This window comes from Onychostoma macrolepis, chromosome 06, assembly GCF_012432095.1.
Source record: "Onychostoma macrolepis isolate SWU-2019 chromosome 06, ASM1243209v1, whole genome shotgun sequence".
Lineage (NCBI taxonomy): Eukaryota > Metazoa > Chordata > Actinopteri > Cypriniformes > Cyprinidae > Onychostoma > Onychostoma macrolepis.
This window is the reverse complement of record NC_081160.1, coordinates 33763042-33781192: the sequence shown is the minus strand read 5'-3', so window position 1 is coordinate 33781192 and position 18151 is coordinate 33763042. Positions and strand designations below refer to the sequence as shown.

The 18151-nt window shown below is 41.3% G+C and overlaps 2 protein-coding genes across 5 annotated transcripts in view; one reads left to right on the top strand and one right to left on the bottom strand.

Annotated features, from left to right (window-relative positions):
- kdm6al (lysine (K)-specific demethylase 6A, like) overlaps positions 1-13213 on the bottom strand; it is a 45833-nt gene extending 32620 nt beyond the window's left edge. Inside the window, exons 1-5 of one of the 3 annotated variants that reach the window (XM_058778905.1) lie at positions 12756-13213; positions 12580-12643; positions 3998-4106; positions 3871-3920; positions 238-296 (exon numbers count right to left, since the gene is read on the bottom strand). In XM_058778905.1, the coding sequence (XP_058634888.1) occupies positions 238-296; positions 3871-3920; positions 3998-4106; positions 12580-12643; positions 12756-12916 (443 nt within the window). In that variant the 5' untranslated portion in view covers positions 12917-13213. The remainder of the gene's footprint in view (positions 1-237; positions 297-3870; positions 3921-3997; positions 4107-12579; positions 12644-12755) is intronic. The other 2 variants (XM_058778904.1, XM_058778906.1) reach the window with 2 other exon arrangements.
- A 120-nt stretch (positions 13214-13333) lies between these two features.
- On the top strand, positions 13334-16721 carry LOC131542330 (FUN14 domain-containing protein 1-like). Of its 2 annotated transcripts, XR_009271703.1 has the most exons (6): positions 13334-13886; positions 14995-15163; positions 15703-15778; positions 15873-16001; positions 16237-16401; positions 16484-16721. XR_009271703.1 is itself a non-coding variant. In XM_058778913.1 (5 exons), exons 1-5 carry the CDS (start codon positions 13862-13864, stop codon positions 16312-16314), a joined length of 477 nt encoding a protein of 158 aa, XP_058634896.1. In that variant the 5' UTR covers positions 13337-13861; the 3' UTR covers positions 16315-16721. The 2 variants fall into 2 exon arrangements, 1 of the variants encoding a protein (XP_058634896.1); XM_058778913.1 differs by having other exon boundaries at positions 13337-13886; positions 16237-16721.
- The last annotated feature ends 1430 nt before the right edge of the window (positions 16722-18151 follow it).

Below are 18151 nucleotides of genomic sequence, written 5' to 3'. Positions count from 1 at the left end.
AACAAACTGCAATTAAAGACTCGTTCCTGAACAGCACGATGCCTGCATGTGACGGTGCTACTGAATAAGACTGAATCTAAACCAGAGAGGTTTCTCCCAGAATCAGCCTGGATATCACCATGGAAACCATCCGCCCACCCCTTGATGGCCATCTGAGCTTGTTAACCTCGTTACACGGGCGGCCAAAACGAGAACGAACGGTGCGTTCTCATCACGTCACTGCGTGCAGATACTCACCACTGAAATGCATTGTAATGGAAGTAAACCATCCCGAGGCCGTACAGAAAGGCAGCATTCTAGAGAGGACAGAGAAAAAAATCATCAGACATCCACATTCAACGAGATCAATCAGTGAATACCACCTGAAACACTTGATGAAAACCACACATGAAGATCCCACTACAACTGCCAACCAACACACACACACACACACACACACACACACACACACACACACACGTTCGTTTTTGTGAAAAGTGGGGACTCTCCATAGGCGTAATGGTTTTTATACTGTACAAACTGTACGTGCTATTGCTCTACACCAACCCTACACCTAAACCTACCCCTTACAGGAGACTTTCTGCACTTTTACTTTCTCAAAAAAACTAATTTTGTATGATTTATAAGCTTTTGTACCCATGGGGACCTCAATTTAGGTCCCCACTGTGAGTCCCCATGAGTCTGTGTGTATTCAGGTTTAAGTCCCCGCCAGGATATATAAACCTGTAAACACACACACAAAGAAATTAGTGGTTGACTGATATTGGTTTTCTGACAGCCGATGCCGATATCTTAGAGAGCAGGGTAGCTGATACAAAGCCGAGATAGAGAGATAATAGGGGTGGCACGATGCATGTATTCGTACCGAACCGTCACGGAACGGACATCTCGGTTCGGTGCTTGAACCTTACAATGCCTTACAACGGATACAGGAAATTCACCCCCAATCCAGAAGGGGGCGCTGACAGTAATGCAACGCTGTTTGATAACCGCCAGCAGAAGAACAGCGAATGCAGAGTTGCACACTTGAAGAAAAAAAAAGCCCCCTAGACAGTGACCATGTGCTGATTCTGAACGCGTCTCTCACTGACAAGGGAGTATACTTTAAAGACTTGCGCACTCAACTGTTTGCGAAATGCAGCTTTGTGCTCGTGTATCCTATTTCCATATTTGCGATGTAACATATCTGAATGCGAAACTATTATTTATTATGTAAATGATAGGCTTTGTACTTCAGTCGCGTTCCAGCGGTGATACAGAGGTGCGCGCTGATGTTTGGTTCACTGTATTTTATTTTGATAAAGTACCAACTGTGCTGTCAAGTTAGCAATGCTGGAACTGATGCGTGTGTGTGTGTGTGTGTGTGTGTGTGTACGCTCCGGCGCGATCACTTCAACTTCCTTATACCAGCAGAATCAACTTTAAACACTTAGTCTTATTAATAAATGCATCACTGTATAAAGGTCTGCTTTTATTTGTGTACACTCACTGAAAACAAAAAAAGAAAACAAATAGAATGTGCTTCCTGCCATTTGAGTTTCCTTTCTGTGAACAAATTAAGCGTGTCACAAATGAACTGAAACCCAGCATATATAGGCTGTTACATGTCGCACTGTTTTTTCCCCCCTTGTTTATCTGTAAACTAAATCAAATATATTTCAAGAATGTAATCCTTGTATGTATATGTACTGCAGATTTTATATAACAATGTAATAATATTTAGTATTTTCACATCTAGGTGGAAAAAAAAAATAAAAACAAAACAATAGTAATTTGTACTACTGTCTGTTCAAAATAAATTAGAAGAAAGAGCATAGTAGATTTTTTTTCCCCCATTGTACCGAAATTGTATCGAACTGTGACCCCCGAACCGAGGTACGTACCGAACCGTGGCATCTGTGTACCGTGCCACCCCTAATATTAAAATATATGTATATGTATGCATATACTGTATATACACACATATACACACATATACACACACACACACACACAGTATCTCACAGAAGTGAGTACACCCCTCACATTTTTGTAAATATTTTATTATATCTTTTCATGTGACAACACTGAAGAAATGACACTTTGCTACAATGTAAAGTAGTGAGTGTACAGCTTGTATAACAGTGTAAATTTGCTGTCCCCTCAAAATAACTCAACACACAGCCATTAATGTCTAAACCACTGGCCACAAAAGTGAGTACACCCCTAAGTGAAAATGTCCAAATTGGGCCCAAAGTGTCAATATTTTGTGTGGCCACCATTATTGTCCAGCGCTGCCTTAACCCTCTTGGGCATGGAGTTCACCAGAGCTTCACAGGTTGCCACTGCAGTCCTCTTCCACTCGACATCACGGAGCAGGTGGATGTTAGAGATGTTTGAGGATGCCCCACAGATGCTCAATAGGGTTTAGGTCCATCACCTTTACCCTCAGCTTCTTTAGCAAGGCAGTGGTCGTCTTGGAGGTGTGTTTGGGGTCGTTATCATGTTGGAATACTGCCCTGCGGCCCAGTCTCCGAAGGGAGGGGATCATGCTCTGCTTCAGTATGTCACAGTACATGTTGGCATTCATGGTTCCCTCAATGAACTGTAGCTCCGCAGCGCCGGCAGCACTCATGCAGCCCCAGACCATGACACTCCCACCACCATGCTTGACTGTAGGCAAGACACACTTGTCTTTGTACTCCTCACCTGGTTGCTGCCACACGTGCTTGACACCATCTGAACCAAATAAGTTTATCTTGGTCTCATCAGACCACAGGACATGGTTCCAGTAATCCATGTCCTTAGTCTGCTTGTCTTCAGCAAACAGTTTGCGGGCTTTCTTGTGCATCATCTTTAGAAGAGGCTTCCTTCTGGGACGACAGCCATGCAGACCAATCTGATGCAGTGCACTCAACTTCTTTGGTCCTGTCCTGTTAAACCGCTGTATGGTCTCGGCCACCGTGCTGCAGCTCAGTTTTAGGGTCTTGGCAATCTTCATATAGCCTACGCCATCTTTATGTAAAGCAACAATTCTTTTTTTCAGATCCTCAGAGAGTTCTTTGCCATGAGGTGCCATGTTGAACTTCCAGTGACCAGTATGAGAGAGTGAGAGCAATAACACCTGCTCCCCATTCACACCTGAGACCTTGTAACACTAACGGGTCACATGACACCGGGGAGAGAAAATGGCTAATTGGGCCCAATTTGGACATTTTCACTTAGGGGTGTACTCACTTTTGTGGCCAGCGGTTAAGACATTAACGGCTGTGTGTTGAGTTATTTTGAGGGGACAGCAAATTTACACTGTTATACAAGCTGTACACTCACTACTTTACATTGTAGCAAAGTGTCATTTCTTCAGTGTTGTCACATGAAAAGATATAATAAAATATTTACAAAAATATGAGGGGTGTACTCACTTCTGTGAGATACTGATATATGGGGGCCTGGATTGCCGCCACAAATAGAGTGTAAGGCTGTGGGAAACACTGATATAAATTATATAAATACTGAAGGCAAATGAGAAAGCATTATAATGTTTTCCTTTCTATTACTAATAATATAAAAGCAATCATTATAGTACTTTTTTGTATACCTTTTAATTCCTTTGTTTAACATTCTACCTGATTATTAGACAGACTTCTATCCGTATTAGACAGAACTGTTAAATGATAACAGCGAACAGTGAAGAGGGAGAACGTGAGCGCTGTGTGCCGTCAAAATAAAAGTCTCGAACATATCGGCCAAACAGAACAACTTATCGGCCGATGCAGATATTTGAAAAATATCGGACGATATATCGGCCGCCCACTAAAAGAAACACACACACACACACACACACACACACACACACACTTATGTTTGAATTCATCTTCATCAGCTGCTCACCTTCCAGTAGTCTGATTGTAAACTGTAGTACCGTTGGTACGCCGATAATGCTGCAATACAAAGACACGCGTGTTAGGAGAAGCTTTTGGTCATGTTAGTGGATCAGAACAGAAGAGCTTCTCGGCACCTTTCGGATACTCCTCCAGTAAGAGATTGAAATGACCCAGCTGGCAGAAGAACTCGGGATCCACTTTTCCTTCAGCTTTCAGGATGAGTGACTCGTAGCAGCGAACAGCCTGAGTGAGGAACACATTCAACATTACCATCACACACACACAAGAAACAAATACATCATTCTCAAACTAAAACTTGAAGAATAGTGTGGCATTTATGTTTATGCACGTATTAAAGGCACTCGCGTCTGTTTTTTTTTGTGTGTTGTTATTGTACTATAATTCTATGTATTCTTGTATGTGGCAGCCCTTATGTCCAAGACAAATTTCCTTAGGGACAAATAAACTAATCCTGAATCCTAAACACAAACCTTTATGTCTTAATAAAGCCTAAACCAAATGAGGCATTACATTTTACGTTTATTATTTTTATGTTATATTCTCAGCAGAAAAGATTAGAAATTCACTACTTCACAAGACGTCAGGAAACAAGGAAAAGAAAGACACTTCAGACGAGCGATCCGTCTTGAATAAAGTTAACGACACCACTGCGACGCTCAAGACTGACCCATCATCGGCCTGTCAATCGTTCTCAACTTCCAGTAAACAAACTAGAAATGTGGTTTCTATTTCACCATCATCGTTCACCAGGACTCACGAGAACGAGAATCACGACCCGTCAATGATTAACCTGCTCAGATTTCCTCGTCACTCAAACACTTTCTTCAGCTCCGGGAAACTCCAGAGATGATGTTTAGGACACGATGTCCTCTCGTGCTGAAGACTCACACCATCGTCACTCCGAAGCACCAATCCAGCCAATAATCACACTTTAATAATCGTGCTTTAACCCTCAACATCCATGAACAACAGACAGAACGTGAGATTGAGTTAACAGTCCACTGTTTACATCTGGACATTCACAAACACAGATGAACACTATGCCATAAAGATCTGAAAACAGTCGTGAGTGTGATGTCCATCAGTGGTTTTTGTGTGATCACAAATAAGACCAGCTTGACTGAAACAAACTTACTTTACACAATATTTAATTCACCGGGGAAAAAAACACAACAGGCCTGTCTCCATATTTTGTAAGTGACAAGTTATGCTTGCGTTTATCAGACATAGTGCTCAGCGGATGCTTATGACCTCAAAAACAGCTAAATCGATCAACATTATGCCAATATCACAGATGGAGAGAATGTGTACATTACAGCAAAAGAAATTCAAATAAACACTAGTTTCAATTAGGGATGCACCGAAATGAAAATTCTTGGCCGAAGCCGAACAAAATGAAACTCTGGGCTGAAGGCCGAATACCAAACATGGTTTTTCACATTTTTCCCCCCACATATTTTGCCAATTTATTCACCATTGCATAAATTAAATAGCCAAAATGTGCTTTTTACCTTGCTTTTCAAAGAAAATCTATTACAAAACAATTTAAAAATATTTAACACTGAACATTTTTTTAACAGTCTAGCAGATATTATACCAACAAAGCACAATTTAATTTAAAATTAATAAGTTAGTCAAAATTAAAATATTTTTTGGCCATTTTTGAGATCCCCTTCTTGAATCAGGCATGCAATTGGCTATAGACAGAAAAAAAAAGAAGGAAAACTGGACACTTTGAGCAGCAAATCAGCATATTAGAATGATTTCTGAAGATCATGTGACACTGAAGACTGCAGTAATGATGCTGAAAATACAGCTGCGCATCAGAAATAAATGACATTTTTCTATATATTCACATACAATACAGTTATTTCAATCAATCAATCAATCAATCAATCATTTATTTATAAAACACCTTAAAACCATGAAGGTATATCAAAGTAATCATTTTGTCTGCCTAACATTCGGTGCATCCCTAGTTTCGATTAGTCTGAGTAATGCACAAGAGTATGAGATACACCTACATTTTGTTAACTAGGTTAAAACAAGCCGCTGGTGGGTAAAAGACCTGGTTCCTACCATCTGTGACCAAAAAACCCATCGTTCTGACATCATTTACTCGCCCTCACGCCGATCAAACCTTCATGACTTACTTTCTTCTGTACAACACAAAATGGAAGATTTTTGAAGAATGTCGAGAACCAGACGACAAAACACATTAACTTATACAGACTAAACCACGTCGAAACACTGTGTTCCATAGAAAACTAAAGTCATAACGGTTTGAACAACATGAGGGCGAGTGATTGATGACAGAACGATCATTTTTGGGTGAACTGTCCCTTTAAGCAGTGAATATGAACACAACATCACGTTTGACCTGTGACCCCACCGGATATAAAATGAGTCCTTCACCTACAAACGGCCCGCTAAACATCAAACCGGCCCACTTCAGACAGCGCGTCTCCGATGGCCGAGCTGCGTTAAACAAGCACCAACGATCTCAAACCAGCAGTAATGAGAGAAACGGAGGTGACGACGCAGGTCACGTGGTTCAGCGTCTGTACGGAGAGCTCCATACGGCTGTTATTTTGGTTCTGCTCAGCACAGACACGGCAGAACGTCTGATCCAACATTCCCCGCGAGTCACCGGCTGACCTCAAGCTGCTTGGCAGGACACTCGCAGTTTCCTTCTATGAGCCCGGTGACCACGAGAACACCGCTCCGCACACACAGCTACAGCAACTACAGCAGGTGCGCTGCCGACACAATCAGCCGAAGCAGAGGCACGCGGCTACATGTGATGCTTTAGCACTCAGGAAACATTTCACACACTCAGGTGTTTGTCAGGTAGAAAATATAGATCATAAATACAAAAAAAGTTGACACTGTTCAAAGTAGTGGTCGATCAATATTGGATTTTTTTGACAGCCGATGCTGAAAATCTTGGACAGCAGGGTGGCCGATATAATTTTATTTATTTGAATTAATATTTAAGAAATTTGAAATCATTTGAAAATGGATTAAAAAATAAAGGTGTAAAATAAACACCTTGATGACAAAGAATTTAATATTTACATAAATATTTAATACAAATATAATTAAGTAGGAAGTAAACGCTGTAAGCACTCGGTGTTCTGGGAAGTTTGTGTGGATTGGGAATCATGTTTTTTAGATAAGATAACACTCGTTTTACGTTCAGCACACAGTGAATATGACATGAATATGAGAACACGATCATGCAGCAAACACACTTCACAAGATTCGTCTGCAGGGTTTGTGAAATTAAATGTTCATTAGTCATATTTGCTGAATGCTGACGGCAAACGAGAAAGTATTATAATGTTTGCCTTTCTATTACTGATAATATAAAACATCACTATAGTACTTTTTGTATACCTTTTAATTCCTTTCTTTAACATTCTACCTGATTATTAGACAGAAGTGTTTAACGAGGACAGCGAGCAGTGAAGAGGGACACGAACACATCGGCCAAACAGAAGACTTATCGGACAATATCGGATATATCGGCCGTGACGTTATACTGGTCGACCACTAGTTCAAAGCATACGAGTGTTATATTTGCTCATGTGTTTTTAGGAGCAACAGCGTGCCAACTTTTTATATTATTTTGAAGAACTAGGGTAAACGTAAGCTCATTTACCCATTAAGCACACTTCCATTTTTGAGATCAGATTATAAAAAGAAAAAATAATTTATTATCCTACTTGATGTCTTAACACACATATATATATACCTCCTGTAATTTGAGGTCCATCAGATCATCACACGCTGAGACACGAGTCTCCATGTGTTCACGCTGTCTGGCGGCCATTTTGAAAGCTGTCTGAAAACTTTCACCAAAAGAGGAACCCCTTAAATGTGCGTTTTTTAGATGTTTAAGACTTTATTTTGGGTAAGTTTTACTACTTACTGTAAAATGAAGAGATTAATGTTCAGACTTCTGCATATTATAACCTGGAACTTGGATGTGGGAAATAATTACATCAGATCCAAAAGATAGTTTCAGCAACACAGCAGATGCTACAGAACACAGTTAGCTGACTAGCTGTATAACATCTTGTGCTACGCTAACATATTACCTCACAGGCATTACTGGCTTGTACTTTCACATCCATAATATTATAAATTGACAGATTATTGCTGGTCTGTGGTTTTACAGTGCTTTAAGATTTCATATTATTGTAAGGTGCACGACTATGAAAATCACACAGCTTCAGTGTGACATCAATAAGAAAAAGTATAATTTTATAGATATTGTTAATAATAGTTGTTGATATTAAAATGTATGAACTTAATACATGACCCAGACTATTTATTTAGCAAAATCCTGTCATTTTAATAACTACATGAAATGTATTATAAATAGTTGCTGCTCCATTAAGCTCAGTGCTCTCTTTAAGCTCTTCCACACTGAACGTCTGTAAATACTTCATAAACAGACTTTAAATATTAACTGATGGTTGTCACTTTAAGTTAATCGATTTTCTCTGGATTCTGTCGACTCTGATCTTTGGCTTCTCCAGACTGTAAATCTGTGGAAAATCATGTGTATTCCAGCCTTAAGAGACTATAGATAAACTGACATACATTTAATAAGAGGTTTATAATGAGGCTAGTTTCTGTGTTCATCTCCATGAATTACATCTTTTATTGGTTTGTTTTATCTGCTTTTTGAATGTGTTATTTAGCTGAACGTGGACTAGTCCAGATGTTGATATGTGCTTGAATGACACTTCATTATGAATATATACCTGATCGACTTGAATGCCTTGTTGCTTGATTTTAGTACTCTGTTTTTTGAATTTGTACCTTCAAAAATATATGTTTTACAATTCTTCTTTAAAAATGTTCCTTAAAATAAACAAGAATTCTTAAATAAAGCATGATGTGAGTTTAATGGGAACAGGGGTGCGCTTAAAGAACACAAATGTACCCATTAAGCACAGACAGACTTTTTGAATTTAATGATGTACATCTTAAATGAAATGCTTTTGTCATTTAAAATAAAAATTAAATATTTTTGAGTGAGAGATTAATATTTTATTTTAACATAACTTTTTGTACTGAAACCAAAATCTCGTGCACTAAAAATGTCTCACTGTAGATTTTGGTGAGCGTAATAGGTACGTTTACCCTATGTGCAAACAATAAATACACCAGACAATACAAACTCGTCAACAACTATTTAACGAGAGACATGAGACACGAGTCAATAAATCACAGGGAGTTAGACCTGTAACAAGAACACCACTGATCCAAAACCATCATAACAGTACAGAGCCGCTGTGCGCGCGAGGAGCACCAGAACGCTGCTTTAACATCGGTTCAACATTCTGTGCTCATTCCTGGTGCTACGAAGCTCTGATTCACATCACGGTCTAAAACAGAGAGCAGTTTGAGCTAGCGGTCCAACGGATCACAAATATCACGGTTTTTGAGCCACAGATCTGATCGTTTTTCTGATCAGCAAGAAAACAAATATTTCAGTGTAACTTTGCTTTCCATTCCTCAAAGCTAAGTACTTCTTCGACACCACAGTAAAAACTCCTAGCCGGAGAAAGTTCAAACATTATGAAAGAGAAGTGAACAGCCAATAAAAATAAGAACAAATACACAAATTACAAGCACAGATAAATACAACAGAACAATGTTACAAATAAAATAAGGTCGGTAGTGTAAAATAACACTGCAGAGTGTTCACTGTATAAGTTAAATATAGTCTAGATTTATCTGTCAAAGACATGTTTTGTTGTTTGATGAGCATTAATGACAGCAGCAGGTATTATTAGGCTGCTGCCCCTTTAAGACCTGATGCACGGATCCAATATAATGATACACATCTGATTTCTTTCTCAGCTGTTCTCGTTCACTTAAGACTGCATTTACCAGAATGATTGTTGTGTATTTTGTGTGTATATGCATCTGTTCCTCAGGAGGATTTCTGTGCATGCGCTCGGAACACGACACGTAAAGTCAACTTCTAGAGTGCGGCTAAAGACAAAATCACACACCGCTCTTGACTGAAGGACTTTTGTAGCTTCAGCAAGAAACAAAGAAGTTTAATTATTACAGTGAAGACTATGCTGTTTTATTTTACATTTGATTAATCATTTCTGTAGTATGCTGTTAACTGAATACTTCAGACTTGCATTACCCTTAAAAAACCCTTCAAGCACAGTTTGTTTCTTTTGTATCTTTTTATTCTATTGTATTTGTCCTTTGCTTTTTTTATTACTGCCAGTTTAATTATTTTTAATCATTATGAGGACTTTTGTTTGTTTTTTATTAATATTATACCCTAATATTCTGCTGTGGTGTTGAGAATTGTGAAATTTCGCTAGTCTCTAAAATGTAGATGTCACAGCAACCTTATTTACAGAAAACATGTATTTGATATATCACTCTCTTTAAATAAATAACTCAAAGTTTTGGTCATATGGCCCACTCATAATCATGTTAAATAATCGTGATTACAATATTGACCAAAATAATCGTGATTATGATTTTTGGCACAATCGAGCAGCTCTAAATGAGTGTTCAGCTCGGTGTTCAGCGCCTCATGTGTGTGCGGCGGCGAACACAAAACAACGCATGAGTAACGAATCGAGTTCCTTTTCACCTTTTCGTTCGCTGGAATGGTTTAAAATCGCTTGCGTGTGTAAACACGTACAACTGATAAACTTTCACTCTATTATGGTAAACACACAGGAGCAGCACTGCGTCTCTCGCAGCAGCGCCATCTGCTGCACTGGAGTGAATTCAGCCCAATCAACCTCTCACACATCTTTAACTTGCTTTTGAAGCTCTTCAAGGTTTTTGTTTATGCTCTATCACTGACACAGAAACAAGGAGAACAAATGAAAGTGACATCTCCATTTGACGTAAATGATACAGACAACTGTGATGACTTTAAATAAATAACACACCACAAGCTAACTTAAAACATTGCATGAACATATACTGCAGATCAGAATGTTATAAAGATCTGAGACGGAGGGCCATGAACACTTGATCAATGCATTTATAAAGCCGTGCACGTGTTTGAAATCGATAAACTGGGTTATTGATCAGTCCAACACATATTAACATGGAAATGCATTTCAGATCGAGACGCAAGAAGTCTGTTAAAATAAACAACAACCACATCGACAACAGTGACGCCACAATGCTGAAAGAAACACATACTTCACCTCCATCTGGACGACGTTCTCGTGAACTACAAATCAGCTCAACTGTGCTTCAGACAAACCCCCGACGATCAAAAACAACCACTACAATTACGTTAATTAATATAAAGACTGCAGACAGAACCATGCAAGGGTGGAGAGCGACGCCTGACAACACGCTCAGAAACCATCATTCTGTCATCGTTTATAAAAGATGATATTTTGATGAACTGTTTGTGTCCAGACAAAGCAAAACACCACTGGACCTCGTGGACCTTTATTGTGTGGACAGAGAAAACTAGAGACATTTTTCAAAATATCTTCTTTTGACTTCCACTCAAGTCAAGTCACCTTAAATTATACAGCGCTTTTAGCAATACAGACCGTGTCAAAGCAGCGTTACAGCATTAAATAGGAAAACTTGAGTATAATAATGCGAAACAGTAAACACTCAATTTTCAATTAAAGTCAGCTCATCATTGATTCAGTGATGTCAGCGTCCAGCTCAGCTGCAATCAAGTTGATGATATCGCTGGAAATGAAGTGAACGAAAGAAAGAGTTACAGGAGGGTATTTTTTTAGTGAACTATCCCATCAATGGTGTTAATCCTGACACCAATTACCAGAGGTCAGGGGTCGTGTGTATAAAAGTAGACACACGATATAAAGGAGGACTACAAGCATCACATCCACCAGATACACACAGATGAGTATCTGTGGCTCCAGCTCTGTGTGAAACGCACTTGACAGGGTTTCTAACTGGAATCAGCTGCAGACAGCACTCCGTCTTTGTCCACTCTCTAGTGTCCACTACAGCTCGCTGCTGGACCGGACCGGACCGCACAACAACACAGAGAGGTGTTCTCACAGGAGGCCGGTTACCCACAAGCCTTCGCGGGGCTCGGAATGGAAGGCTGTAGCAATGCTAGCTGCACTTTCTGCAGCGTTATTCGCGTCTCTTTCTGCATTATAACGCGCTAGCTCTCACCCCTCCCCACCCCGCCATCTTGGGCCGACCCAAGCAGCCATTACCACCGCACACAAATCACCGTCTCTGAGTAAAACTGAGCGCGATTATTCCTCTGACGCGGCGGTGATGAACGCGACGAGCAGCTCAGCTCACAATCACTGAGGGAAATAAAGCCCCAAATCCTACAGTGATGTGAGGCGCTGTCTGACACCCGCATGTCCACAAACAAGCTACAGAATAAACACACACACACAGACGCGCGGCTAACGCTAGGGACGCGCCGCGTTCACCTGTGTTTGAGAAGCCAGCGAATCTAGCCACAGAGTTCTCCGCGCGACGCTCGTGTAATCGCGGGGCAGTACCGCGGCTAACGTTAAGCTCCGAGTCAAATCGAGCGCGTTTAGTTAACGTTAGCTGAACGCTTAGCCGCGCAGCTCTGAGGAGAAAATAAGGACGCTCGGAAACCCTGGCCATCGCTGTCATCTCGCACCGCATGTGTGTGTCGCGAAGCGTTGATTTAAACGCGCATCTTTACCTTTACGAGCAGGGCCTTCATGCTGGCGCCATCTTCATGAAGCCGCTGGTATCCGAACAGAGAGCTGCGAACGAGACACACACACGCACACACACACGCACAGGGTTTGGGATCAACTCACACATCTCACACTCAGAAACAATGAAAAGCAGCCAAAAGACGCCCGCAGCTCCGACCTGTCGACGCGGGCCAGAGCGTCGCTCTCCTGCGCGCTCAGCCGCGGTGAGTCCTCCTCGGGTTCGCTCGCTTTTCCCGCCGCCATTTTCTTCTCCTCATCACCAGCAGCGCTGAGGCGTCGAGCGGCGGCGACGGCGAGCGACACTCGGCACGATTTCATGGAATCGCGCCGCGAAATCGAGGGAAGGCGAGCTCCGTGCGTCCAAAAGCCACAATAAACGCGAACTTTTTCTCCAGCGAAACGCGCCTCAGAGTCGGAACCCCCGTGCGAAGTGAGCTGGCCCTCCAGCGGCGCGTCGTCTCACATTGTTTTGTAGGAATAAACTGTGACGCGGCGGCTCAGTGTTGATGCGTGACGTGCGGCCCTGCACACTTAAAAACGCGGAACGTATTAAAACAATCTCAAAGTTGTGCTCGCCAGCAGATTAAAGTTGTTGTAATTGTGTCACACAGGCGAACCCACGCCGTCGCCGTCGCCACGCCCTCCCGGGCTCGACAGCCAATCGCTGCGCAGAACGCGAGCGCGTCAATGGCCTCGTCCCAAAATGTTGTGGTCCAGTCCTTTAGGTAATTTTCTTTCCTGTACCGATCGTTCGAGCGCGCGACCCAACACGCCCGAGCGTTTGACGCGATGCGTGGGAAAGTTCGGCGGCGCAAACGCGATTCCCTCAAACAGAGGATTCCGAGCGGCTCGTTTGCGTTGTTATGAAATGCAAATAAAGAGGCGTGGTTTTTTATAAAATGGGGAAACTGGACTGACAGCCCTGCAGCTGAGGCCCGAGCCTGTCGCTGTCGTTCGTTTGAACGCAGTGTAACTGTTACAGATGCACTGCAGCCTTTATTACTAATGTCTCCTTTAAGAAACGCGTTCAAACCCGTTCGTTTATTCAGTGCTGTGCGTTTGCTTTGAAATGCGATGAATCTTCATATGAGAATGAAGTGAAGAAAGATGCATGCGTCTGTGTGTGTGTTATGGACATGAAATCGCAGGATTATAACCGGACATACTGTATAATGTTTGAAACATTGACGTGGCTGTAGGCGGCGCGAGCGCTCACAGCTGTCAACATCACCTGACGCCGTGACGTCACACGCAGCACCCAAAATGGCGGAACAACAACACAGCAGAGGTGAGCAGGTTTACCGTCACGTTTATTTACTTATTTAAGTGTTTAGCGCCGTTATTGCGCTCTAAAGTCAGCTGCAGCACCGAGGACTGCACGTGTCACACAGAGCCCGTTAACTGAAGCGACACTCGTCGGTTCCGCTGCTTTCTTAAACACGAAAACTGAGTTTTGTCGGTGTCTCCTTCAAACAGCAGCTGGCATGTCCTGGGCACATTTCACCTAAAAAAATCATCATCTTATCAAGTATTGCGAGTTTTTGTAAGGGTAATATTGTAGCCAAATATAGCAGTCATATACAGTTAAAGGAACACTCCGCGAATACTTCAGTCTGCTTCAGATGTGTGTGTTTGGGATCTGATTAACTTTAAGTCAAGTCTCCTTTATTTATATAGCAGCGCTTTTAACAATGCAGACTGTGTCAAAGCAACTTTCCAATATCAAAAAAGGAAAATAGTGTCAATAATGTAAAATGACAAGATTAAACACTCAATTTTCAGTTAAAGGCATTTCATTATTGAATTCAGTGATGTCATCGTCCAGCTCAGTTCAGTTTAATTGATATCTGTGCAATCATGTAGATGATATCGCTGGAAGTGAAGTTTAGGGCTGTAACGCAGTGTGTGAACGCATCTAAACACATCTTCAGACGCAGCTTCTGTGTTTCCTCGGCATTATAAAGATAAAGATTTAATTTGCTTGATAACAGCCCAAATGTCTTATTATTCTAATTCACTGATTAAATGTAAGAATTTGACTCAAAGGATAATGGACACTTTTAGAAAAAAAAAAGGCTTTATAAAGGTAAACATGCTCATGAAATGTATGCCCATAAAGATCAATTTAAACTTATTGGAAAAGATTAATTTCTATCACCATCACACAGAATATGAAGAATATCAAAAACTTCAGGAGTCAGCTGTCCACGGCAGTCTTTAAGATACCAGCACAATAACACACTCCGCTAAATATCATCTGATTATCGTTATCCATCAAATCCAAGAAAATAGAGATTTTATTAATTTTTTTGGTCAATATCGCACACCCGTACTGACAAGATGCGCATGACGATCACAGCTCTTGCCTAATCCTCGTTCGTGTGCTCTGCCGGCAGCGGCGTCTTCAGGACCGGACGATGAGGACGAGGCGTACGAGATGCTGGATCTGACCGCATACGCTCGGACGCAGCAGTGGTGGAGCGCCGTGTTCGGGAGCAGCTCCGGCCCCATCGCTGAGAAACACTCCGTGGCCACTCAGATCATGATGGGTGGCGCGGCGGGCTGGTACACCTTCAACCCTCCTGCAGGGCTGGGAAATAAATCAGTGCATCGCGAGTCAAGACGTGATTCAGCATCGATTCTGAGATTTCCTGAATGCATGGCGATTCTCTCTCGAGTGGATTCTGAGCTTAGTTTTGAGCAGCAGGTGGCGCTGCATGCTACAGCCGTACTCTGCTCGTTTCCAAATCCTTACACACAACCTAAAATAATCGTTTATAAGATTCGAAAAGGTTGAAGCGAATCACAAGGGTGTTCACGTTAATCTGGCGTCATAAAAGCATTCTGAGCCGAGGTGAGATTACAGACTCAGCCGAACACACAAGTGCTCTTCAGCGCTCTTCTTCATCAGCGTTTGAGCAGAGCGCCATCTGCTGTTAAAATCTACGCTCAGAATCCATTCCAGAGAGAATCACGATGCATTGGGAAGGTCTCAGAATCGATTTATCAAAGATTTATCGTCCCAGCCCTACTCTGCTTCATGATCCGTTATTAAACCTCTTATTTTGGATGTGATGTAGTTCTGATGAAGCGCTGGTCCGCAGGTGTGCGGGATACCTGTTCCAGCGGGTGGGGAAGGTCGCCGCTACGGCCGTCGGAGGAGGATTTCTGCTGCTACAGGCCAGAACCAAACACTGCACACAGCAATAAACCATTCGCTCTTCATTATGTTATTGTGGCACAATGTGACTTGAAAGGGTTTGTCGTCTTGCAGATAGCCAATCACAGCGGCTACGTCCAAGTAGACTGGAAGAAAGTGGAGAAAGATGTTAACAAAGCAAAGAAACGTCTGAAGAAAAAAGCCAATAAAGCCGCACCTGAGATCAACACGTTTATTGAGGAGGTAAAAACACTTGATAGTAGTATGAATGAATGTTTTGTGCAAATGCTACGTTCAAATGTCTAGAACCTTCTAGAACAAGACTCCCTTTGCTTCAGAAGTCAATTTAATCTTTGTTTTGAAATGTAGTTCAACACCATACAGTGGTTCTATAATTGATCCGCTCTGCAGCGGTTATCTGCGTGCAGCAGCGCCCTCTTCTGGATACGAGTAGCTCATAAACCTCCGTGTTTTGCAGGCCACTGAATTTGTGAAGAAAAACATCGTTGTTTCAAGTGGATTTGTCGGCGGCTTCCTGCTCGGCCTCGCCTCTTGAGCTGAAGCGGCTTTCCTGTGATATCGTGAAGAGCGTCTTCCCATCATGCACCTGACGATAGGCTGGCGCTGTACACTCATTCATCCGGTCAGGACTCGCTGGCTTCTTCGCTCACGTAGTGATTGTGAGTTTGATGATATGAAGGTGAAAGTGATCTTATTCTTTACAGAGCTGTGCACTTTAGAGTCTGTCTGAAACAGCTGCAGAACGGATGGAGAACGATCCTCTGCTGATGCTCGTACAGATGTTTTGTCTACTGTTGTATTTTCATGTATGTGTTTGTAAGACATTGGGATTTCGTGTGTTGTTTCTGCATTACGGTCAGCCGCAGGTTTATTAGTTTGTTCACTCACTGTTTCTTTTATGGCGAATGTTTACATTGTAAATAAAAATGACTTCTGATTTAACTTTTTGACATCTTGATGTTTTTGTTAAGATCAGCAGTATTTTATGATGAGATATTGCTTACCTATTTTTTTCCATTATTTCTCAGTGCGATAGATGTAAAGAGCATTTGTTTCCTCCAGATGTTATAGTGTGGCTCCAGCCTTTAGTTAGCGCTGTGACCGGGGTCAGAGTTCACCGGACGCTTCTCTCCCGGGAAATAAACACAACATGAGTTCATCATTTTACAATTACTAACAATTAAAAACAAACAATTTGTTTTTTATTTGTCTTTTTCCACTTTCTGTTTTTCTCATTCATCTGCTTCATCGTTCATGGAGTAATGTTTTGATGCAATCATTCACGACGCAAACCGCTTCATCTGAAGAACACTGAAAGCTGAATATACCGAATGTCGTCACATTGTTGTATTCAATACAAATAAGCTAATAAATACTTTTAAAGTATATTGTTTTTTATGTACTCTAGGAATTACTCATTTGTTTTATGGAAAGTATGACTTTATCTGTACTCAATACGCAGAGGTGGACAGTAGAGAAGTATTCTTACTCAAGTAAATGTAAAAAGTACCTGTATTTAATCAGTGTTTTTCTTTGGAAAAGTTTAACTTCACTACAGTTCATAAAAGTAGTTTTTTTACCTTTAATACTTAAGAACATTAAAAGTTTAGTATGTTGTACTCGAGTAAAACTTTAAATTACTTTTACTTGAGTACAAGAAAGTACTAGATTTCTAATGTAATAAAGTATTAAAGGTAAAAAAAAAAAAAACTTATATGAAATGCAGTGAAGTAAAAAGTACAATATTATGCTTTGGAACGCTGTGAAGTAGACTAAACACTTTTAAAGCAGAGTAAAAATACTTCACTACTGTTCGCTTTTACTCAATAATATCTGATGTTTGGCATACACTGGACCTATATATATATATATATAGCTTTTTTATGTTCGGCACACATTGCCAGACCCCCCCCCCTCCTGCAAACACAGCTTAAAGCCACTTCACTCGCATTTATTTAATCAGTTCAATAAAGTTGTGTTCTCTTCTAATCTAGTTTGTGAACTAATATTAGTTTATAAGTTAGGCTTGGCTTTGTGCACTGCTGGTGGAGCTCCTTGTTTTTAAGCGGGGTGTGAAGTAACGGATTACAAATACTCACGTTACAGTAATTAAATAGTGAGTGTGTGTGTGTGTGTGTGTGTGTGTGCGTTTCTCTCTGGCTGTGAGTGTGTGTGTGTGTGTTTCTCTCTGTGTGTGTGTGTGTGTGTGTGTGTTTCTCTCTGGCTGTGAGTGTGTGTGTGTGTGTGTGTGTGTGTGTGTGTGTGTATCTTTCTGGCTGTGAGTGTGTGTGTGTGTGTGTGTGTGTGTGTGTTTCTCTCTGGCTGTGAGTGTGTGTGTTTCTCTCTGGCTGTGTGTGTGTGTGTGTGTGTGT